The sequence below is a fragment of the Trachinotus anak genome, unplaced genomic scaffold (genome assembly GCF_046630095.1).
Source record: "Trachinotus anak isolate AG129_WGS33_773 ecotype Australia unplaced genomic scaffold, CSIRO_AGI_Tana_v1 ptg000009l, whole genome shotgun sequence".
Classification (NCBI taxonomy): Eukaryota; Metazoa; Chordata; class Actinopteri; order Carangiformes; family Carangidae; genus Trachinotus; species Trachinotus anak.
The window spans coordinates 11871873-11893926 of NW_027273860.1; the positions used below are offsets into that span (position 1 = coordinate 11871873).

Sequence of the window (22054 nt, forward strand, 5' to 3'; positions counted from 1 at the left end):
ATTAGCACCATGCTCGACATCTCGCTGGCTTCCCACTCACCCCTGGTTGACACTGTCTGTCACACTAGTTGATTTACTAAGCTGCTTCACTCTTCCCTTTTCCATGCTTCATTGCCAAACTTCATTACAGTTTTACCAACTTAACAAAACCCATTCTCTACAAATCATGACTCTGTCCTGATTATTACCCAAATAAGGGCTCCAAGTGAGAATCATTTGCCAGTGAGACATGTGAAAATTACTTGTTTGATAGACTGTCTTAATTACAAATGCATTCAGTTTACATATGACAGAGAAAAGCGGTGAATCCTCACTCTTCACCAAATGAATTGAACAGTTAAAATTGTTGCCAATTAATTTCTGGTGATCAACTGACAAATGAATCGACTTTTGCAACTGTAAAAATAAATATATGGGACTTCGCACTTTTGTGACAAATAGTGGTTTTCTAAACATTCCTCTATTTCTGCCTAGGGATCAAATTCACAAGTTGCATTATTATGGAAGAAGCAATGTCTCAGTATTCTGCTTACTTGGTATAACACACAGACTTGGCTATGAACAGTTTTCTCTCTGAGAAAATTGCTAACTAAGTATGTCCACCACAAATTTGCAAAGACTTCTGCAAGAAAGAAAGGACATTCAAATATCAGTATAGCAATAACATATTATGATTATTTTAAATAACATACCTTAATTTTATCTGTATTTTGCACCATGGGACTGTATAGAATCTATGGATTGTACATTAGGATACATTTAAGAACTTCCGGAGTAGTTCTACACATAACTTTATGTCACAGTGGTTCCTTGGAAAGTTATCCCAGCAGGATGTGAGTCGCTGATTGCTTGCAATGCTTCTGACAAGCACATACAGGCTCAGGTGAAGCTTTTACTTGGTTCAGCAAGGTGCTACTGAGCACTACTGTGTCTTTGAGATTTTTCTGCTATATTCAACTCTACCAGCCCCATGACTTAAAGCAGCTATATGGAATCTGTAGCTTTTTGTCAGGTTATTCAATAGACAGCACACATGCATGTTTTAACACAGGAGGTGATTTGGCTGCAGGGGTATTTGTGTGAAAACACAACAGGGTGTTTTTACAATGTTTATTTTTGCTTGCGGAGAAATAAGCAGTTGAGGTAATGGGCCCTATGTAATTGACTAAAGTGAATATTGAATTTGGCAATCTAACCACTGTCCTTTACAAATTACAATTTAATGTGAGGGAGTTGTCTCAAAGTCAAAGAAAAACTCCTTCCATATCACATGAAAAAAAAACTAGTCTTTTAACAGTCTGATGTAGTAATAATGATGTCGTGGGTGTCCCTCTTCTCCTCAGGCTTCCTTGTTTTCTAACAAGTGAACTGTGACCTGTTGAGTAATTTGGTTGTGGGAATCACAGTTGGAACGGCTTAAACCAGCACTAATCTCCTCATCTGGCACTATGTGCTGTGTCAAGCACAAGTGTACTTTATTTCCCTTATTCGTTGGCACCCATCAAAAATAGATGGAACTATTTTTAACTTGGCACCTGTGAAATAATGCATGTGAGGAAAGGATAATGAATGATCATAGCAGGTGTCAGAAGTATTCTGGTTGGAAGCCTTGGGGCTGAGGGAAAATTGGACAGAACTTGCTATGTTTATTTATTCATACCCAAATCTGGCAGACATATAGCAAAAGCTATGTTGCGGTAGCTTCCCTGCTGCTTAGACCCCTACAGCAAGTGCTGAGAGCTAATGCTTGGCTAGCTTCCTGTTGCCTTCTTATTGTGCTGGTGGCAGGCGAGAGTCCCACTGCCAAGTGGGCCTTATGCTTACTTAAAGCTGCAAGTATTTGGAAAAAAAAGCACCATCACTCCTGATAAATGAGGTTGGAGAAAAATGTAACTCTTTCAAACTCTCAAAAAGGCAGTTTCTTCTAAAAAAAACGTGTGTACAAAGTGTTACAAATTAATTGTTAAGGCCACAAGTAAAATTTTACTCTAGTGTATGTTTTCCAAGTGTTGTTGATCTAATTAAAAAAAAAAAAAGGCGCAATCCAAGAAATCATCACCTCCTACTTCAAATAGCTGCTAACAAATTTGAATTTCCAATGACAGTAAGAGAAAAACAAGTTAAATTTGAATTTATGAATCTTGTTAGCCAAATGTTCAAAAGAGGCTAAGGTGGAAAAGCACTTCAGCCGTACTTACATGTTAGCTTTTCTAACTGCCCTTTTTTTGTCTGTTATATATCCTGCTGTTTGTGTCATAAACAAGCCTACACTGATGCATACACACTTGCAGTAAAACACACACAGTGAGCAGAGCCTGTCACAGGAACTGCATCAGGATCTGCTATGACAGAAGGCAGATATTTGCAGAGCTTGTGTTAGTAATGATAAAGAATGTGTATCTCTCACTGGAGGAGGTTATAAATGGTTTTAACATTCAGTGGTTTTCCCCAGGATCTCTCTAGCGGAGGTCCAGCGATGTGAACATCGTGTTCCTTTGTGTGTTTTCAGCAAGCTCAAAGAGGAAACCTTAAACTTCAAGCTATCGTTCATCTCCCCAGTGGAGGCAAGAGGAGCTGGGGATGCATTTAATAGACTCTCACACATATGTACAGTTGAACATCTTTATCTACACATGCACAGTGTGCATACCATATGTTCTGTTAAATTAACACAGTTAGGCTAATATACTTTCCACATCTGCGAGTATGCAAGGGTCCACTAGAGTACGAGTGACGCAAATGTCGTCATCAGAGGTGTACGCAAGGCTCTGTGCGGACATCATTGTACCCTTCAATATATCGTGATCACGCAACAGGGGGAACCAACTGCACGTGTCCTCAAAGAGAACTCCAAGCAGGTTAGAAAGTAGTATAATAAGAACAACTTTGTATCTGTTGGGTCCATGTGCACGTACGAAAGGGAGTAATAATTGAAGTTTTACTCAGACAAACACACTCTTACACTCACACTAATGTCAAGCAACAGTGCTTTCAAATGCAGCCTCATAAAGCTCACAATGTGAACAAACACTGATACAAAGTTGTTGATTTGCACTCTGCACCAGTCTCTGTGATGAAAATTTTATGAAGTAAAAGAACACTCATATCTTTGTCACATTTTCACAACTTTGGAGTTTATTGGTCTGTGAGATTCATTTGGACCAGTACTATTTGCACTTTACATCTTAGGACTACTGTATGAGCTTGATTTTAAATGAGGGTTGGTCGTAGCAGGAGACTAATGGTACCTCAGGCAAGTTAGCACACATAGTTTATATATACATTCAAGTAAATGGGAAAGTGGTGTCAGCCCCCACTGTATTTTTACACTGATTTAAAGCCTGTGAAGGGCCACAGAAGGAACAGTATTAACAGCACAATTACACATAGAATGCATGAGGTGTAATATAAGTGTATTATTATTATTCAAATAAAGTGTATTATTATTATTTGTATTATTATTATTATTAGTAGTAGTAGTAGTAGTAGTAGTAGAAGTAATAGTAGTGGTATTGTTAGTGGTATTATATTATATTATATGGAAAAAGTACCCACAATTTTGAGTGTGGTTATTTACAGTGTATATGTGCACAGGCTGAAGTACATATAACATCTGATGTGTGACTGAACGTGTGACTGTGACTCTTTAAAAAAAATCAACCATTGCAACCCTGTGTATCACACTAACATTGCTGCCCATCAAGTTGGGTGCCTTGACACAGATGTCACATTGCTAACAGCACAACGCTCAGCATCCCTGATGCAAAGTGATGCTAGAAATGTGTGTGACATGTTGAAATGATGCAGACCTCGGGGTCTGAGTATGGTGTCTTTGTTTCTGGGCTGCCATCACTCTCATGACTCTAAGGTTAGTGACCTTAGAACTTCACAATGACAGTGGAGCATGGAGACCACAGCCCCAGAAAGCTATGCTGAAAGTGTTTATGTCAAACACGTGAACTCCAGTGTGGGAAGCTTAGATGTTAAACAGTAACCAATACTGTGCGTGCGTTGGACACTCAATTTGATGGGTGACAATGTTGACAGTGTGTCCTACAATGGTACAGTGACTGTCTGCTTGACATTTCCAACTCAAGAATGATGAGCAAAGCCAGAGAGATGAAAGAGAAAAAGAAAGGCTTTCCTAACCCCTCTCTGTTCTGCACCATGGGACAGAGAGTGCAAGTGGAGAGAGGTTGACAAGACAGAAGAGAGAAAGGCTGGCATGTTGACAGCTGCAATCTCTCTCTCTCTCCATATCACGCACACTCATGCACACAAATATGTGTATATACATAAACAGTAGAGGCTGATTTTAACAAAGAAGAAATAGATGTATGAGGTCTCACTCCATTTGTATCGTCTAATTCTTGTCAGAGGTCGGGCGTGCAGCTTCTCATCCCAACTTGTTTTCAAAAGTAGGTGCCCTGTCAACACTATCACCTTGACAAGTGAACTATGAAGGGAAGTTTTAGGATGGAAGGTACACCAGCAGCTCCCTGAAGAGCATTGTTAAAATATTTTAGCTTTGGACAATATTAAAAGTGAACTGCAGGAACTGATAGAGGGCAAAGCTATTAAAACTAAAAGTACACAGAGCCCACAGAGAGGATCTGGAAAAGACTGTTATCTCTTCTTTTATTGTTTTCCAGATTAAAATCAACCAAACTTTTACTACAAAGTATGGATGATAAAGACACAATCTGTGTTGTTTTGTGTTGTTTGTTGCTGATAGAGGTTTTAAAGAAATCCAATACACGTAAAACCAAAAAACACAGCCTAAAGACTAATTTTCAGTTTCATTCAATTATGTGGTTTCCTATTATAAACGGACTTCTCAGTGAAGGCTGCAGTAAAAATTCTGCAATCTTGATATATCTGCCCAAAAGGATTACTGAATTGATACCCATATCCAACAGTTTCTTTCCTTTTATCCATACCAGAAGCGGATATTTCAGTTGGGTGCAAAGGGGTTGAGTGCAGTGGCTTACAATCGAGATTGAAAATAGATACTGAGGAAGGGGTAAATGAAAAAAAAAAGTAACAGGATATGAATAAGGTCCTGAAGCAGTAACGCTACAATTCAGTCATTAGACCTTTCCCCCTCACTCTCAAGCCCCTGAGTCCTCTGAGTGTCCAGACTTGGCGTTGCTACATTTCATGGATATCCTAAGCACTAGGGACACATATAGATTATCCCTCAAGGGCATTCTCACAGTGAGTGTGGTACTGACTGATTATAGATTCAGCTAGCCTGTTCATGCTCCTGCTTCGACTGAGGATATCAGTAAAAAGGGGACAATACTCACTGGCACTGGACACTTGGCTCCCTAAAGTCACAGTCAAGTCTATAGTAAATATTTCACCACATGCTGTCACCGGTGTTCTACCTTCACGATTTGAAGGTTTCTCTTTTTCAGTCACACCCTACTTTACATTCGTATGCAGTAATAAAGTTTTCTTCCCGCCTGGGAACTCACTACAAGCAGTCGGTGGGGTGGAGAGCATGTTAGCTATTCACTTTGTTCCCTCAGATTTCAACAAGCAGCCGTCAAACCTTTAGACCAGTACCAACTCCCTCGTTTTTGGATGGACCAGCCACAGTCCAGGGCTACATCCTCAAATGTCCGTGACTGAGTCAGTAAGTGATAGAGATGAATTTGTGATGAAGAAACATCATTGGTTGGCCAAGTGTTGGACTTTTCCCATTGGTCGTTGCTCTTTCAAAATGGCCTACCAGCCCTCCAACAGACCCGCATTGTCATCCCTAGCACCATTCAAACACAAGTAAATCGTATACAGTAAGAGTCATCCATGGCTAATGGTAGTTTTTTTATTGATTCAGGACTATAATATTATTTCAATAAGGTTTCATTGTTATGTTTTTTTTCCCCTCCTCTACGTGGAGGTGAGAATGAAGGTTATCAACAACAGACCATCTTAAAAAGCTTGAATCAATGCCTTGATTCTTGCCGACACACGACCTTAAACCCCTGCATCGTAGCTGACGCCTATTCATTAAATGGTAACACCCGAATAACACAAGCAGTTTCTTACTGCTGGAGAAAATAAAGGAGAAAGTGTTTTGCGATCTGGTGATCATGCATTGTGTGTGTTCAGGTTGTCAGACTGACAACACTGGGCGGAGTTTGGATGCAATTGTACTTCAGTGGTTAAAGTGCAGACTCTGAGCCCTTCACTAGACCAGAGGTGTGTCCATATGGCAACATGTCAGAGCAGTCATAAAAGCAATCACAACACACAGCACAACAAAATGGAACATCTGGGCACTCAAAGCCAGGCGTGCATGCAAATCTTGAATGTGCACATGCACATAATTGGATGTGGGTGCTAATGTATGCACACTTGTATGGATCACATACACACATATATAGGCACACACACACACACACACACATACACACATGTGTCTATATATACATATATATATATATATATATATATATAAATACATGGTCCTTTATGAACTCCCCCTCTGGGGCGCGCTACCTAGAGTTTGATTGACCACAACACCATAACAACCTCATATCTCATCCACCTCTCAATAAAATTCAGCGATCAGTCATGTGCTGGGATGCAGGCGTAATGAAATCCCCCCCCCCCCCCCCCCCCCCCTCCCCCTCTTACAGTATGATGATGGTGAGACTTCTTTGTGAGGAGGAAAGATGGACACAGTGATGTGTGGGTGGCGTTCGGCTGATCATCAGTAGCACAATGTGCATGCTGATATTTGTTGCAGTGCCAACAGGGGCTTAATCAAGTGTCACTGCAGTGAGTGGAAGTAGATTTATGTGTGTAAAACTATTTGTGTCTGTGTGAGAAAGTGGAGGGATTTAACATCTCGTTTAGCTGTAATGAATAAATCTTAAAAGTCTTTTCTAGTGTGAGGTTGTTTATTTTGTTTATTTGCTTTCTTTCTGAGAGCAAGATGAGGAAAGCAATAACACTCTCATGTCTATAGGGTTTATTTGAAATTGAAGCTAGCAACTGGTTGGCTTAGCTTAGCCTTAACAAGACCTGAAATGGGAGGAAACATCTAGCCTGGCTCTGCCTGTAACAATATCTGAGTACCAACACTTCTAAAGCTGACTAATGAACACATTATATCTCATTTGATTTATCTTTACAAAAATCTTTGAGCTTCTTTTGACATATGCAGGCTTGATTTATGCTTATGCTAAGCTAAGCTAACAGTCTGCAGGCAGTAGTTAATATTGGCTGGACATATATGAGAATGGTTTTGATTTTCTCGTCTAGCTCTTAGCAAGAAAATGAAACAGCAATTTTCACAAAATGTCAAAGTATTCCTCTGAGCTTTTAATCTAGATATTCTGCCTACATTTTTAACATTTGGCAAATATTAATTTGCATTTATACATTCTGTAGCTTCCAAAAATCCATTCACACCTTGCATAAAACACCAGAGGTTTGTAGCTGTCATGACACAGTATTTCTGTAGGCTCGTGCCATGTCATCATGTGGGTGTGCACTGGCTTTTAAGTACTAATATCTTGCTACTGTGCCATTGATTACTAGCTTCAACTACCATCAATAAGTGAGACTGCAGTCTCAGTAGATGAAAGCCGAGTGACCATGACTGTAAAAGTACAGAAGTGCTGAGCTTTTAGATCTGGATCATTATGATAGAGGAATTGACAGATACTCTAACAGTCTGACCTGCTCTGCTCCACTGCGAGTCCAGGTAGGAACTGCTTTAGTCAGCCTTTTTTTTTTTTTTTTTCTAACAGAGAGCAGTCCCTGCTATGGAACGCATCCCTCTCTGTAAGAGACACCTGCAGGATTTTCCAAAGAGGTCCTTTTCAGGGTGAAGCAACAGTTTAGAAAGCATGTAAAATATGTGATTATTGCAGTGGCCTCTTCATTTAACAGTTGCTGTGACTTAGCTCTCATTCCGCACATAGCCTCACCTACTTATTGAGTACTTGCTTTTGCTCTGAACCTTCTTTCAGGGACACAGGATGCATAAAGCTTCAAGAAAATGTCCTTGCCTTTTCTTGCACTCAAACCATTATTACTCTTAAAAAGGAATAAAATGCAAATAATAAAAGGGTTCAAATTACTGAAGTACTTATATACTAATACTTTGTGTGAATTTCTACAGCAAGCCTCATTTCAATTCACTATTCAGACTTTTCAGCTGTGTCATTGTTCCCAAAATTGCTGGCAAAAATGAAGTCCAACACTGCGGTCACCCTCCATTACTTTCTACTCTGTTCTGCTGGGAGTTGTTTGGAAAAGTGAAACCTGGGGTTGCAAGTGTAAATGCAGTCTTCAGTGTAGGGATAGAAATGTAATTTCTATTAGTATGTGCAGTACGGTACTCGTCCAGAATCCCTCCCTCTCTCCGCCTCTGTTGATTGAATTTACTTATTTGGATGTAATGGCCATGGCTTGAAAATATGCTATGCTGCAAGGAAAGCACTCAGCACTGGATATTTGCCATCATTATGTTTAAGCCCACTGGGTTATTACTTACCTGGCAATTTCATGCGATTTCATACTTAATGTGACATTTTGCAAGAATTGACAACAATCTTTGATGTACACAAAGTGAATTCTCTTAATCTCTAAATAACATCCAATGAAATGAACGTTCCAGTGAATAAGAAGCCAGATTTGGCAGATTGCTGTCAGTCACTCCATCAAGGAGTCTCTCCAAGAATAATTTGCTGACTGGCAGAAATATTTTCTGCTTGTTATGGCCTTAATGCACAATCAGAATTGCTTGGCTAAATTTAGCAAGCTTAAGTGTTTTGGAAATAGACTGCGTAGGGGGAGACAGGGAGGGTAAGAGCAAGACAGAGAGCAAGACAATTCCACATGGTTTAGTCCCAGAACAATGAGTATGGTATATTACTTTTATTATGAGCTTATGATTTTGTAGAGAGGAAATTACTCCAACTGAATCCAATCCAAGCTGATCAAACCAACTTTTACTGTTTATGAAGCAATGATTATGTAAAAATACTGTATGTAAAAGAGGAAATTAATCCAGCTCAGTTTGATTAAATTTGAATACTGGAATGAATTAACAAGAGGGTCAAATGCAGCCTCAAGTGTCCCCATACAGTTGCTGACTGCACCAGCCGTGCACAGATTATACTCTATGCTCAGTGGAGACAGAGAGACTCAGTAAGACCCAACACAGGTTGCCCAGCACACACAGTATTTCCATTGTGATTCAGCCAATTTAACAGTGGTGTATCCCAGCAGACAAGGGTCAAAGTGAGGAAGACAGAAGATCGAAGCTTGTGGGTTTGTGCATGTCAGGGTCTAGCAGCTCCACTTCATCTTTCCCCCATGACACGACATGCTCACTTGGTCTGGTTAGCATTTGTGTGTTCGAAGCAGCCAGTGTTGGCCCATGAAGAGAAACTACATCTCCTTGCTGACAACAGAAAGCAGCAGCTTGTTCACACGTGTGGCGGTTGACCTGCCAGGCTGCAAGCTACAGACAAGTTAGTCCCCACTGGATGTAGTGTCATATAAAGCATTTGGTCCAGGTGGATGTTTTAAGTATTAGAGGAGTATTTTGCATTGCAAGATTGGGGGACTGCTTTAAAAAAAAGAATGGTAAAAATTGATGCCAAGATGTCCTGACTATAGGTAAAGCTCCAAAAACACTGAATCCTACACTTCCCATAATGCAACCTGAGAGTATGTTTTTCATAGACTTTGCTTGCCTTGTCAGTGTCTGTATCTTTCTAACCCCAACTCACAAGTTTGTCTGCAGGCTTTAAAAGTGAGTACACTACAAAATTAAACACAGATGACCCTGGTGACCTCCCTGGGTTTTCTTCTCTGGCAGGACAAAGCTCCCTTCAGAACTAAAAATATCATTGTTTTCACAAGATGAGTAATACCCTGCGTGACTAGTTAACTGACTTTGAACTGTTCCCCTTTACATGTTACAGCTGATTGTATATTTTGGCATGTGTGGTAAAATACTTATAGTGATACAGTCATAACATTGAATTTTAACAGCCCTTCTCCAAAGACAGTGTCTAAATAAATTATCTCATTCTTTATTATACAAAAAATATCAGTATCAACATTTGCTGGGCAACATTTGCTGTTTTCTCAAGTGTTCAGTGTTGAAAATCACTTTTAGATTGCTCCTCAAATGAAATGTGTCATTTTGTAAATGCCCCACTTGTGGGCCAGTAAACTGCACTTCACGCTGCCAGCTTTGTTTTCCTAGAAACACACATTAGAAATAGATGTGAAGTCCATGTGTTGAAGAGATTATTTTCTCAAAGGGACCATGAATGTTAGAAATATATCCAGCACAGCTGACAGTTGTGTTTGTTACCAGAACTGAAGGTTTTATAGTTTGCTCAGCCTCTGGTCTAATGACCAGTTCCCTTCAGGGCTCTTGTTGTGCTGCACAACTGCACTGGTGGTGTAATATTCTTAATGCAGCTCTAAATCCTATTACAGCTCTTTTCAAGAATTTGTCAATCACTTTGGTGATGGAAAAGTGTAAGAAACTGTGGAGCTCTGAGGCAAAAATCTTTCTGAATCTTTCCCTGTGTTTCTTAATCTCTCTCAGCCTGTCAGTCTGTCAGCCACATATTTACTCCGCTTTATTTTTCCTCTGCTCACTGATTCAGAGTTTGTCTAAAGGCTAACACTGCACACAATTTCACCTTAGTCACATTATTTCTAATATTAAACCATAAACCTAACATTGTCACTGTTACTATGCTAACATGGCAAGAAATTTGTTCAGTATTCCTCCCTTAAATCCACTTGTGTTTACATTGGCTACTAGCTAAAATGTGTTTGGCTGCAGTTTATCACCCCACTGGGTCAAATTGTGGTCTGTTGTTGGCTTAGAAAAGTCTGTGAGTCATTGATTCCCCCCTGGGCCCTCAGCAACAGAGGCAGAGCGGCAGTGGAAATTGAAACAGGAGTCTGCTACCCCTCATAATTCCATGACAGTGAATTGAAACACTATCTCAAGTAAGCAATCAGACTCTCAAATTACCTTTCTTGGGGGGGGGGGCATTGTTTGCAGATCAGCAAAACTGTCCTCACTCTGTCCCTTTATGTCACTGTATCTCTCTCTCTGTGCCTCTCAGACACACGGAGTGCAGTAATGAGTGGCAGAGTGGAGATGTTGTGTTGATTTATTGCATGGTTGCCCAAATGGAACCTGGATGGAATGTGTCTGTCATTGGGGCGTCACTTAGAAAGAAACACCTGTGATGCCTAGGGACAACTAACTGCTCCATCAGGAATGGGTTCCTGCTTTAGCCATCAGTGCATCACACACACGCACACACACACACACACACACACAGTTGAAAGCACAAGCAGAAAACAAAATATATTGACAAAGCTCCACAGTCATTCACACAAATTTGTGTTTAGAAGTAGCTGTACAGGCAATATGCCAGTATGCATGTATATGCACATCCACTACATATTACATTTGGCTTGTCAAAATGCCATGTCATCAGATTTACTCAAGTCTTACTCAAGAGTTACACTGTCTTTAATTTTGGTATTTGCATTTTCTGTCACACTACAATTGAGAGGGAAATACTGTTGTTATTTTTATTTATCAGCTATAGTTTTCACAGTGTTGGGCAGTTTACATTACCTTATAATCTGTTACAGAAACGTGATTACTATTTTCAGTAATGAATAGTGTTAGGGCTATTACAGTTACTGATCCCAGTGATGCTCTGTTACTTTGACATTTGGAGGTTGGCTGTTGTGTGTAGAGTTGGAGGGTGCCGCTGCTGGTTAAACTATAAAGTCTTATTTTATATTTCTACAGGTGTTTAATACATATATAAACGGTATAACATGTGGCTTTGGAGGGTCTGGAGCTCAAAGGCACCTTTTGACAGAGTTGACAGCTGAGTATTAAAAGCAAAGTTACAAGTAATGCATTACTTTTGCTGCAGAGTAATGAGTAATTGATTATAATTTTCTGGTAACTTGCGGAACAGTGACAGTTTTTAGTTGGTGCAGACAAAATATTTTACATACAAATGTGATCATCTTAAAAAAAGGATAAGCACTGTTGCAAATTAAACTACCCAGTAGTGAAGCAATAAAAAGCCCCACAACACACCCACCTACCAAGACACCACTACACCACTGCAGTATACCAGTACTTAACCACACATGCGCATACAGCATGCACACAGGACTGGGAACATTGTTCACAAGTTGCTGGAGTAGCTTTGTTTTTAGTGTCATCTTTGTGCTGTTGTCATTGTTTCCCAAGGGCATTCTGGGGGGAAGAAAGGAGGAGAGAAGGAGGAGAGTAGTTAACAGCTTGATCAATGGAAGAGATGGAAGGACACACACATTCACACACACACACACACACACACACACACACACACACAGATGTGGATGCACACAGACACAAAGCCATAAACAGATTTCTCAAATCCATCACTGTGAATAAAGGCACAAAATGAAGTGAAGCTCCATCCCAGTCACCAAATTTCCTGCCGTCCTCTCAAGGAAAAAATCTTACTGGTAAGATTAATGTAATGTTGCACATACACCTTGAGTGTATAGTTAACTGCAGTATAAATGAAGCTCCCGTGTTAGCTATATCAGAGCGTATTATTGGGGGATTTGAGGACAGAGAGGTGGAAGAATGAACAAATAAGCAGATTAATGAACAAATAAGAGGTTTTCTCTTTCAACACCGATATGCTCAATGAGCTGGAGCTAAGAGTGACATTAAGTCACTGAAATCAAAACTAATTAAGGAAGTAAATGAACAAAACACACCATTTAAGACATTAAACCCCATCAGCGCATTTTCATAATACAATCTATTGTATACTGATTACAGTGGTTTAGTGCAGTCAGGGGTGTGGAGAAGCTCAACTGTTTGATTAAAAACACATCCACATACTGAGTCAGCTTTAGCCCCTGGGCATGTGCATTAAAAGTAGTTATAGTGGACAGAGAAGCTGAAACGGTTAGATAGCTGAACAATAATGAATAAACAGTTCAAATTGTTTGCTAAAGTCAATAAATCAGATAAAAGCACTGAATAAACGGATCAAAGGTTGAAATTATGTTCACATAAGTGGTCGTAATATGAATGCAAACATGACTGACCTGACACCTAAACACTGACAAAACTGTAAAATCAAAGTTACATAATAAATACTGTTACATAACACCCAAATAAACACATTTAGATCAAAATGGGGGGTGTTGATGTAGGGGTACTTAGGTTCTAGGCTGTGGGGATACATCAGGCAAAAACGGCTGGGAACCACTGGTGTAGAGGTTAGAAATGAACCCTGAGAGTCACACATTTGCTTTGCTGAGGTGTCCTTGAGTAAGACACTGTATCCCTGTCTGCTTCGAGAACATTTTCTATAGCTGCTCCTCTTATGGAGATCAATAATGTATCATATGAATCATTAGTTCACATTCAAGGGCAGAGATCACACAGTTCTTGTAATGTATATGCCTCTGAAATGCTGGGACAGTCCGTCCTCGAAGCACTCACAGACCTGACAGACGATCTCTTGCCTTTTTTCTTTTTTTTTTAACTGATATTTCTGGATGCTGAGCACCTCCACTGGAACATATTGGGGTTAAGTGCTTTGCTCAAGGGCACTTGAACCGTTGATGGTCGAAATAAAGGCAGGGATTACTCAGAAGCCTTTTTTTTCTCCACGGAGGATTTCCCAGTCACAAGCTCACCTCGCTGCGTCACAGTACTTTGAATTCAGTGTGTTTAGTTTTGGTGGTTTCCATGATAAATAGAGGTCAAGGGCATGCTGTCTGTATGAATATAAAGCAGACTGAGTTAAGCTTGCCTGGATAAATAAAAGAAAGAAAAAAATCATGTCCACTTTTTGCACCATAAGCACAAGTGGCACTCCTTTAATTCTCTCTCTTTTCCTCTGCCGACTAGTTCAGTCCAGTTCTTAGTGGGCTCGCTGGTGTGTAGCTGGTGTTGTTTCGTGGCGTGGCATTGGGGTACACATCGCTGCTAATCGCTGTTCAGGGCACAGACCCAGCTCACTGGCCATGACACCCAGGGTGTGGTGAATCCTATCAGTCCTCGGCAGATCCTGTGGCCTCCTCTTTTCACAGCCACCATCCTGTATAGTTGGGCTGTCATCCGCGGGGTCAACAAAGCACTGTTGAGTGGGTATTAGCTATATGGCTAATCTTTACAGCACCGTTTGATCAGAAAGGGTTTTCACAATGGTCTTTTGTTTGCTCAGGCAGTGGTTTTGAATAGTCCACTATGTAATGTGTGTGTTTGTTTTGGCAGTTCAGAGCTGCTTGATTGAAAGCAGCAGATACACACTCAATACAGGAAGCCGTGAAAGTATGACACAGACGATCACCTCTGCCAAAACGGTTCTCTTGCTGTGATTGAAAGGCCTGGAAGTAATTGCGCTGAGGAAAATCTTTCTTTTTCCTTCTTTATCTCTTCTTTTACCTCTTTCTCTGTCTGTCTCTCCAACTCCACCCACAGCTGTGCCTAGTGTGATTAATGGCAGCCATTCATTAGCTTGATCAACCACTTTAGCAGAGATTATTAATCAGATGCTTATTTAAATGTCACCACTGAGCAGCTGAGAGGAAATAAGGCCACTGGGAAATTGAGTTTTTGTGTGTGGGCTGCTCATGTGTGTGTGTGGGGAGGGGGCACTCCTTCGGATCTGGGAATATTGCCACACACTGATAAGCATGAGCCTCATTCATATGCTGTTTTACATACACCGGCCTTAGCAGCTAATGCTGAAGGGATCTGTAGCACTGGAGCCTAGTGTTCAATTCCAAATGAGATGAGTGTCTCATTAATAAAACATAGTGTTGTGCCTGTATTATGAAGGGCAATACAATACTTAAGGGATTGAATAGTTATTAGAAATTTACATCTCCTGACAGTAATGCAATGCTTTGTCATTATGTGTGTGTGTTTGTGTGTGCGTGCATGTTTTTTTCTCCACAAAGCACATTTCCCATGACACAGCTAAACAGGGTTAATCACCTACTCATCATTTATTTCAGAGTTGTTTTTTTTTTTATTTTACTTGAACAAATTCTTAATGGTTATTTTTGCTGAATTACCACTGCTGCACCTCTACTATTATAAACATGTTTTTGAGGCAGTGTGACGACCACACTTCTGTTTGTTTCTGGAGGCATTCGCGCATAATTTCTGTAAATTCTGTTCTGTCACTGTGAGTCTCTCTGGTTTTGCCACATTCAGGTGTACACCTGCTGCGAGTCTAAAAAAAAAAGCACTGCAGGGCAAGTTAAAGTCTGCGTCCTGAGCTTTAAAGTGAGCATTTTCTGTGTAGCGCAGGGTAAATACACTAAGCCCCAGAAGATTACACTGTTAGTAAAGCTTTATGAAGGGAGAAGAGGGTGTGGCCATATGTGGATGTGGTCTGGATTCAGCTTGCTCAGGCGAAGGCGTTTATGCAGTTCAGTGGAGAAAGCAGGCACCATAAAGGGGCTGCAGTGTGAATACAATGGCAACACAAGACACACATATTTCACGTCAGCGCATACAGTATAGTACAGTGGTGAAATTTCAATCTGTACTCACTGTGGTGTGTTAGGTATTTACACATACAGGGTTGCTTTGGAAGTGTGACGTTCACCCTGTGTCACACAGTGTGACTGAACTGAGGCATCCAGATTAATAACAGGGTTAAATCAGCCGCTGTGGAAAGAGTGCACATACATATATAGTTCATCAATCATTTTATCAATCCAGGTAATTGATCGAATCGATTAATCAAGGAGGGCAGAGAAGGAGAGGAGGTGATTGATGGCGGAAGGGATGGAAGCGACCTGATTGAAATTCAGGAGGCCGAGTCTAAAAAGGTCAAGGGTCGCACAGGAGGCATTTATAGGCACAGCAGCCTCTGAGTGGGACCTTTGTTGCCATTTTAAGAATAGCCTTTATCAGAAGGTGTGTGTGTGTGTGTTTGTGTGTGTGTGTGTGTTTGTGTGTTTGTGTGTGTGTGTGTGTGTGCGTGCGCCTACACAGGTATATGCACCTATCCCTCTGAGGTTGCTTGGCCTTGTGATGGTGGTGGGTTAAGTGATGCCAAAGCCCAATAATAAATCTCTGGCGAAACCAGCACAGATGACCTGAAGGTCACTGTTTCATTAAGTGTCTTCCACTTTGATTTTCTCATTCCTCATGCCTGTCTGTTTCCCTGCCTGCCTACCTGCCCACTACACACACACACACCTAAACATCCAGTGGAACGCAACATGGTTAGACGTGGATAAAGAGAATGTGTATGGTACAAATACATCTGCTTCAAGGTATAGTTTGACGTTTGGTGAGAGACTGTACGCTGATTAACTTTCTTGTGGAGAATTAGGTTTGAAGATTGATGCCACTGTCTTATCTCTATGTTCAATATGAGGCTGGAGCCCAAAGATAGGTACCTTAGCTTAGCATAAAGACTGGGAACAGGGAGAAACATCTAGCCTGGCTCTGTCCAAAGGCAGTCCATCCACCAGCACCTTACAAACTCACAAAATCATCACATTTATTCCGTATGAAACTGAAAAGAGAGGTGGTTTTATGGGGGGGTTAAGTGCTGCGCTATTTCTTGGCCAGACAGATGAAATGAACAAGATGTAACATTTAAATAAGTGAGGTTTAGGTGTTCATATGTGGCCTTCAGTATTCCTTCAGTTCTAGTCTTAATGCTACGCTAACAGTCTCCATCATCTCATCATGTTTATTTCTCAAAATGTCAAACTACTGCTAGGAAAGATTTACAGCTGAAATGATTAGCTGATCAATCAATAACTCACTCAACAGAAAAAAAAACAATATTATTAATCCACTGTTTTCTTGTCTGTGACTTTGTTTTTTTTGCAGTAAATTTAATTTAATAGTCAATTAATAATCATAATAATTAAGAACAAGCAAGCTGAATATGTCAGCTTGAGTTTTAGGAGATGATACTTTGCATTTTTCACTATTTTCTGACATAAAAAATCGTTTGATTAAATGAAAAATAATCAATAATCAATCGATCAAATAATATGAAAATAATTGTTAGGTGCAGCCCTACAACAGTTAGAACAATAGTGGGTATAAATATACAGTCACTTGTCCATATAGAGATACTGATGAGTCATGCTTATGAGTGATTGAAAACAATAGAGTCCATGCATTTGTCTGAATAAAGAGGCCGGACAGCTTTGATTCACCTCTGGAACAACTAATAGAGAAGGAATTACGGAAGAAAGTAGTGTGAGTGGATTTGTTTGAAATGCACAAGCAAATTATTACTTTGCCCAAAAAGTTGCTCACTACCACTCAGCTGTCCAAGGTCAGAAGAACCACTTGATTTTTAAATTGCATGGTATTCCCCATGCAGCTTTTTATAGATCGAATCATTTGAGCTTTCGTTGAAAGCAACAATTAATCGGGAGGGAAATGTAGCGAAAGCCTGAGCGAAAGCTCTTGAGTACACTCTAAGCACCTCTCCAGACTGCTTTTGTGTTCACATGAATGTTTTACTTTGTCCCGGTTGGTGTTGAAAGAGAGGGTTTTCTGAAGCCTTGCTAGATTTGTCGCAGGTATTCAACTTACTCTTCTTCTTTTCAGCGTAAGGGGCGGTTCATCTTTTCTGAATTCCCACTAGAACACAGCTGAAATCGGGCCAGAATCGCTCTCCTTTGATTATAGGTTTTATCCAGCGAATGTCATCATCAAACACGCTGACTGCTCATCCTCCCTCACCCACCGTTTCATTCACTTTTTTTTTTTTTTTTTTTCATCTAGCGTTCTATCACCATGCAGCATTGCCAGGTGTAGCCTATGGGTCCTGCTCCTCATGTCTGCCGTGCACACAGTGAAGCTCTGACTCATGTCTAGACAGAAAAATTAGGGCATACATACAGACAAAAAAAAAAACTGTGACATTTAGGCAAGGTGTTCACGCTGTGCAATCAGAGTTCATTTTCCACACTGAGCCCAGTCAGTGGTAGCCATGCCTCGATTTGGCAAGGAACAATCAGATTTAATGTGAAGCCTTTTTTGTGTTTCCTATTTCTGCAAGCTCTGTCTTCAAATGAATGCAGCCCCGAGCTCTCAGCTAAAGGCTCTCAGCTAAAAGCACAACAGCTCTGTCACTATAGGGTTGGAATAAAATGGAATCAGCAGGAATGTATTTAATGCTGTGGGATTTTCTTTCTTTTAATTTCAAACACATGCTGTATGTCATAGCATGTGGAACTCCAGCGCTATTATCCTGTGACTGCTGCAGTCATTTTTTTTCCCCCTTTTATTGTATTGAACAGTGTGACAGAACGATTTGCAGGAAGTTTAGAAAAAGTGACAGGATTGTTCATAACTATAAAAACATTTTCTTCTTCACTCATTTCAGAGTTGGTATATAAATGTCCCTGCACAGCACAGGCACTAAAATGCTGACGTGAGAGAACAGTGAAGATTGTTCAAGAGTCAGGCTCGGTCTTGTGTGAAGTCATCTGAGGAGTGATACTGAATATTTTGGGGATACGAGAGAAACTGTGTTGCACTAGCAAGATGAGGTAACACACCTCAGCCGGGCCGGGCTTGTTGATGTAATTTATTGCAACATTATACAGAAAAACTCTTCATAAGAACCTTTTCACTTCAAGCTGACTTTTAAAACTTCACCAGACGCTTCCCTTATCTCATTCACTCAACAAAATGTGTGTCCTCAGCTTGGCTTTGTTTGAGTTTATTTTTTGTTCTCAGTGTGTGAAAGTTTGGTTGAGGATTAGATTCATAGTCCCCAGCGGTCTGTTAAAATTTTCTGAAACCTTTCTTAAGGACATCTTTGAATGTTTTTGCTCTTCCATTTATCTCTGTTAAGCTTCAGCTCTGTTTTGTTCTCACACTGCAAAATAGAACAAAGATAAGACTTAAACATTCTGGGTGAGCTCTGACTCATAGTGTGGCAGTCCCCCCAAAAATCCCTGTTTTATATCTTATTGTGACTTACAGTGTCATCAGTAGTGTGTGTCAGCAGGTCAGCAGTAAGTCAGAAGTAAGAAAACAACTTGTTTGTGAGAATTTGATCTATAGCATTAATTTTTTTTTACTGCTATTTTGTTCTCAGAATGTATCTTCAGTCTTCAAAAGGTGCAACAATCATGCATCACAAGTGCAGGTTCAAACGAAGAATCTCACTTTCAGGAGCTCATGGCCTTCCAAGCCTGTGGGCATGACAGATGATATGTGTGACAGCACAAATGCCAGCAGCTTTCATTTAGGTGACTCCAAAGAAGAGGGAGCAGCGAAGCTTTTTAGGATTCGAAAAGGATGCCAGCTATTTGTAGTTTTCTTTGCAGGATGTTCCTCAGTATATTGTTACACCTGGTTGTTTGTGCCTCTGTGAAGATCCTGATTTTGTAATTATGTATTAAAAATGAATGCCCCCTCTTCTGCTCTCTCCTCAGATCCGGACTTTGCAGATTTGGGAGTACCCCCACCTCTGCCCTGTAGGTATACTCCTTCTCTCTCTCTCTCCTTCTGCCTCTGTTTCTTCCTTTCTCTCTTTCTCTCTCTCTCTTGTTTTTACATCTCACTAAAGCCTACACTGTGTTTCCTCCAGTTATGTATATTTTTGTGCATTAGTTGTCTAATGTTTGTGTGTGCGTGTGTCATATTCGTGAGTCTATGTGTGTTTGGTTGAACTGCACACGTATATATGTGTGCATGTGTGTGTTTGTGTGTGCGTTTATTCCCCTGTGTGTGTTTCAGCCTGTCAGTATGACATGGTTGGTCCAGAAGGTATCGTTGAGTCTCATCAGATCACCAGAGACGGGAAGGCTGGTGCCGCCGAGGCCGTCGACTGCAAATGGTACATCCGCGCTCCGCCGCGCTCCAAGGTTAGTGACATAAGCTCCGCTCGCATCCAACTGTGAATTAGATTTAAAGCCAAATTTTGAAATGTCACAGAAAGTCAAATGGAAATGACATTGTGTTCCCATCAACTGGGTTGATGACCACAGAGCGCAGCTACGTCAGAGCGGACACCAAAAAGAAAATTAAATGATGCAAGACTGTGGTTCATTTGACAAACATTGTATGTCCTCTTCGCTACTCATTATCCCCTCACTATCAGCGAAAGCTTCTATCGAGATATCGAGTATTTTTTCTCACTAATTTGCTGTTTCCATTCAGCATCCATCCACACATGCAGCAAGATCGGGTGTTGCATCAGGAAGCTTTGATATTGCATGTGGGTTTGTCTGCAGCTGTCAGCAGTATCCCAATGTGAGTGTTCGTGACTGCGGGGGGACTTGTTCCCCTGCTAGGGTCAGACAGATAGGCAGAAGGGTTTACTTGGGGTCAGGCCCATTTTTTTAATCAGCAAGCTGTTGCCAAGAGGAACAGAGGGATGGTGGGAGAAAGAGAGAGAGATAGAGGGAGAGGAGGGGAGTGAGGGGAGGCTGGACAGACAGAAAGAGGGAGGGAGTGTTAGCGCTGATGAAATAGTGTTGCCATGCAGTCTGACCCTATGGCCTGCAGCAGCCTTTATTTGTTTTTCTGTGCCAGTGTTCTCCACACTGCCCTGCATGCATATACAAATACAGACATGCATACACACACACACACACACACACGCACACAGAGAGAGAGAGAGAGAGAGAGACCTTTGCTACTTCTAATACAACCTAGACATGCTTCCTTATCTAGCAGGGGTACCCGTGCTGCATTAATGCTACAGGATTAAAAGTTTCCTGAGGGTAGCGCAGCAGTGCAGGAAAAGGCCACATTTTATAAACGCTATAACTTCTCATAGAAGTCTATATGGCTTGATCATATACACGTATACCCAGTCCTGTCCAACACTGCAGTAAAGTGTTGGCCCTCTTCTGGGTACATTTAATTTTACAAAATAAGACCACATTTTTACTTTGATTTTTATGGTTAGAACAATGCTATCAAGGACAGACAGTACTAAGAGGCTGCAACATGAGGATTTAAAAGGTTTGGTCTCATTTATGATTCTGTATATGTAAATGGTGAGATAAAACTCCTTTTAATCAGATATTTTTAGCATATGTGTGAAACTATTTAAAGTTTTGATTCTAAAAGCCTCTTCTAACCATAATACTGCCAGAAGTTATTGGAAAAACAGAAGTCAATACGTAAGAAATGGTGTTTGTTTTACTCTCAGGAGTGAGATACAGCAGCTGCAATGTTAGCTTAACTGTGTCACTATTTGTTTCACTAATTCAGCAGCTGTTACATAGAGATCTTTTTAAAGTCACACAGTACATGTTAGCGAGGCTCTTAAGCTTTATTCCAGGCCTGATGAAAACTTCCATTTGATTCGTAGTACTTTTTCACAGGTTTTTCATACTGCGCTGCAGGCTTTGCGGGCCCTTGTACTGTATACACACACACAGTGGTTTGTGATATGACTGGCTGATAATATTGCTGTGAGTGTATTCATGGTGACAGCAGTTGCTTTTATCTGGCATATTCTTTGGGCTGCATATTTACAGCTAATACCCTTGTTCCCATTCAGGGATGTCCTTCAGCTTCAGCTACTTAAAGCCACAAGGCCACAGGAACTGTGTGACTACGTCACTAACCTAGAGCCATTCTCTTTATCTTTAGCACTCATGTGCAACTACACAATAAGTGTAACATTGAAACAGGTATTATGAAGGACTTGGCCCTGCTTAAATGTTATGGCTGATTCAAAAAAAAGCAACATTGATTCCACAGTCCCTCTGAGTGCAGTGTGTAAGTCAGCCAGTACATCGCAGCAACAGCACCAATAAGTCAGTTTTGTGTGTGTCACATGCATGCATCCCGGTGTGTGAAGCTAAGGCCGGGCATGTGGATGAAAGAGCGACAGAATGAGTGAGCCTGGCAGTATGATGTATTTTACCTGGTCTGAATCAGTGTCATATTTCGCCCTGCAGGAGTGTCTCACAAGGCAACTCATAAGACAGAGGCTGACAGTCATTGGCACTGATGGACAAGGCAGCAAATAAAATTTTTAGCACA

The 22054-nt window shown here is 40.7% G+C and overlaps 1 protein-coding gene across 6 annotated transcripts in view; it reads left to right on the plus strand.

Annotated features, from left to right (window-relative positions):
• neto1l (neuropilin (NRP) and tolloid (TLL)-like 1, like) overlaps positions 1–22054 on the plus strand; it is a 66773-nt gene that overhangs the window by 22437 nt on the left and 22282 nt on the right. For all 6 annotated transcript variants that reach the window (XR_011691884.1, XM_071485355.1, XM_071485354.1 and 3 more), the window contains 2 exons: positions 19486–19527; positions 19790–19917. Coding sequence is in view for 5 of the 6 variants with exons in the window: in XM_071485355.1 (XP_071341456.1) it covers positions 19486–19527; positions 19790–19917 (170 nt within the window). In the remaining variant the exon portion in view is untranslated. The remainder of the gene's footprint in view (positions 1–19485; positions 19528–19789; positions 19918–22054) is intronic.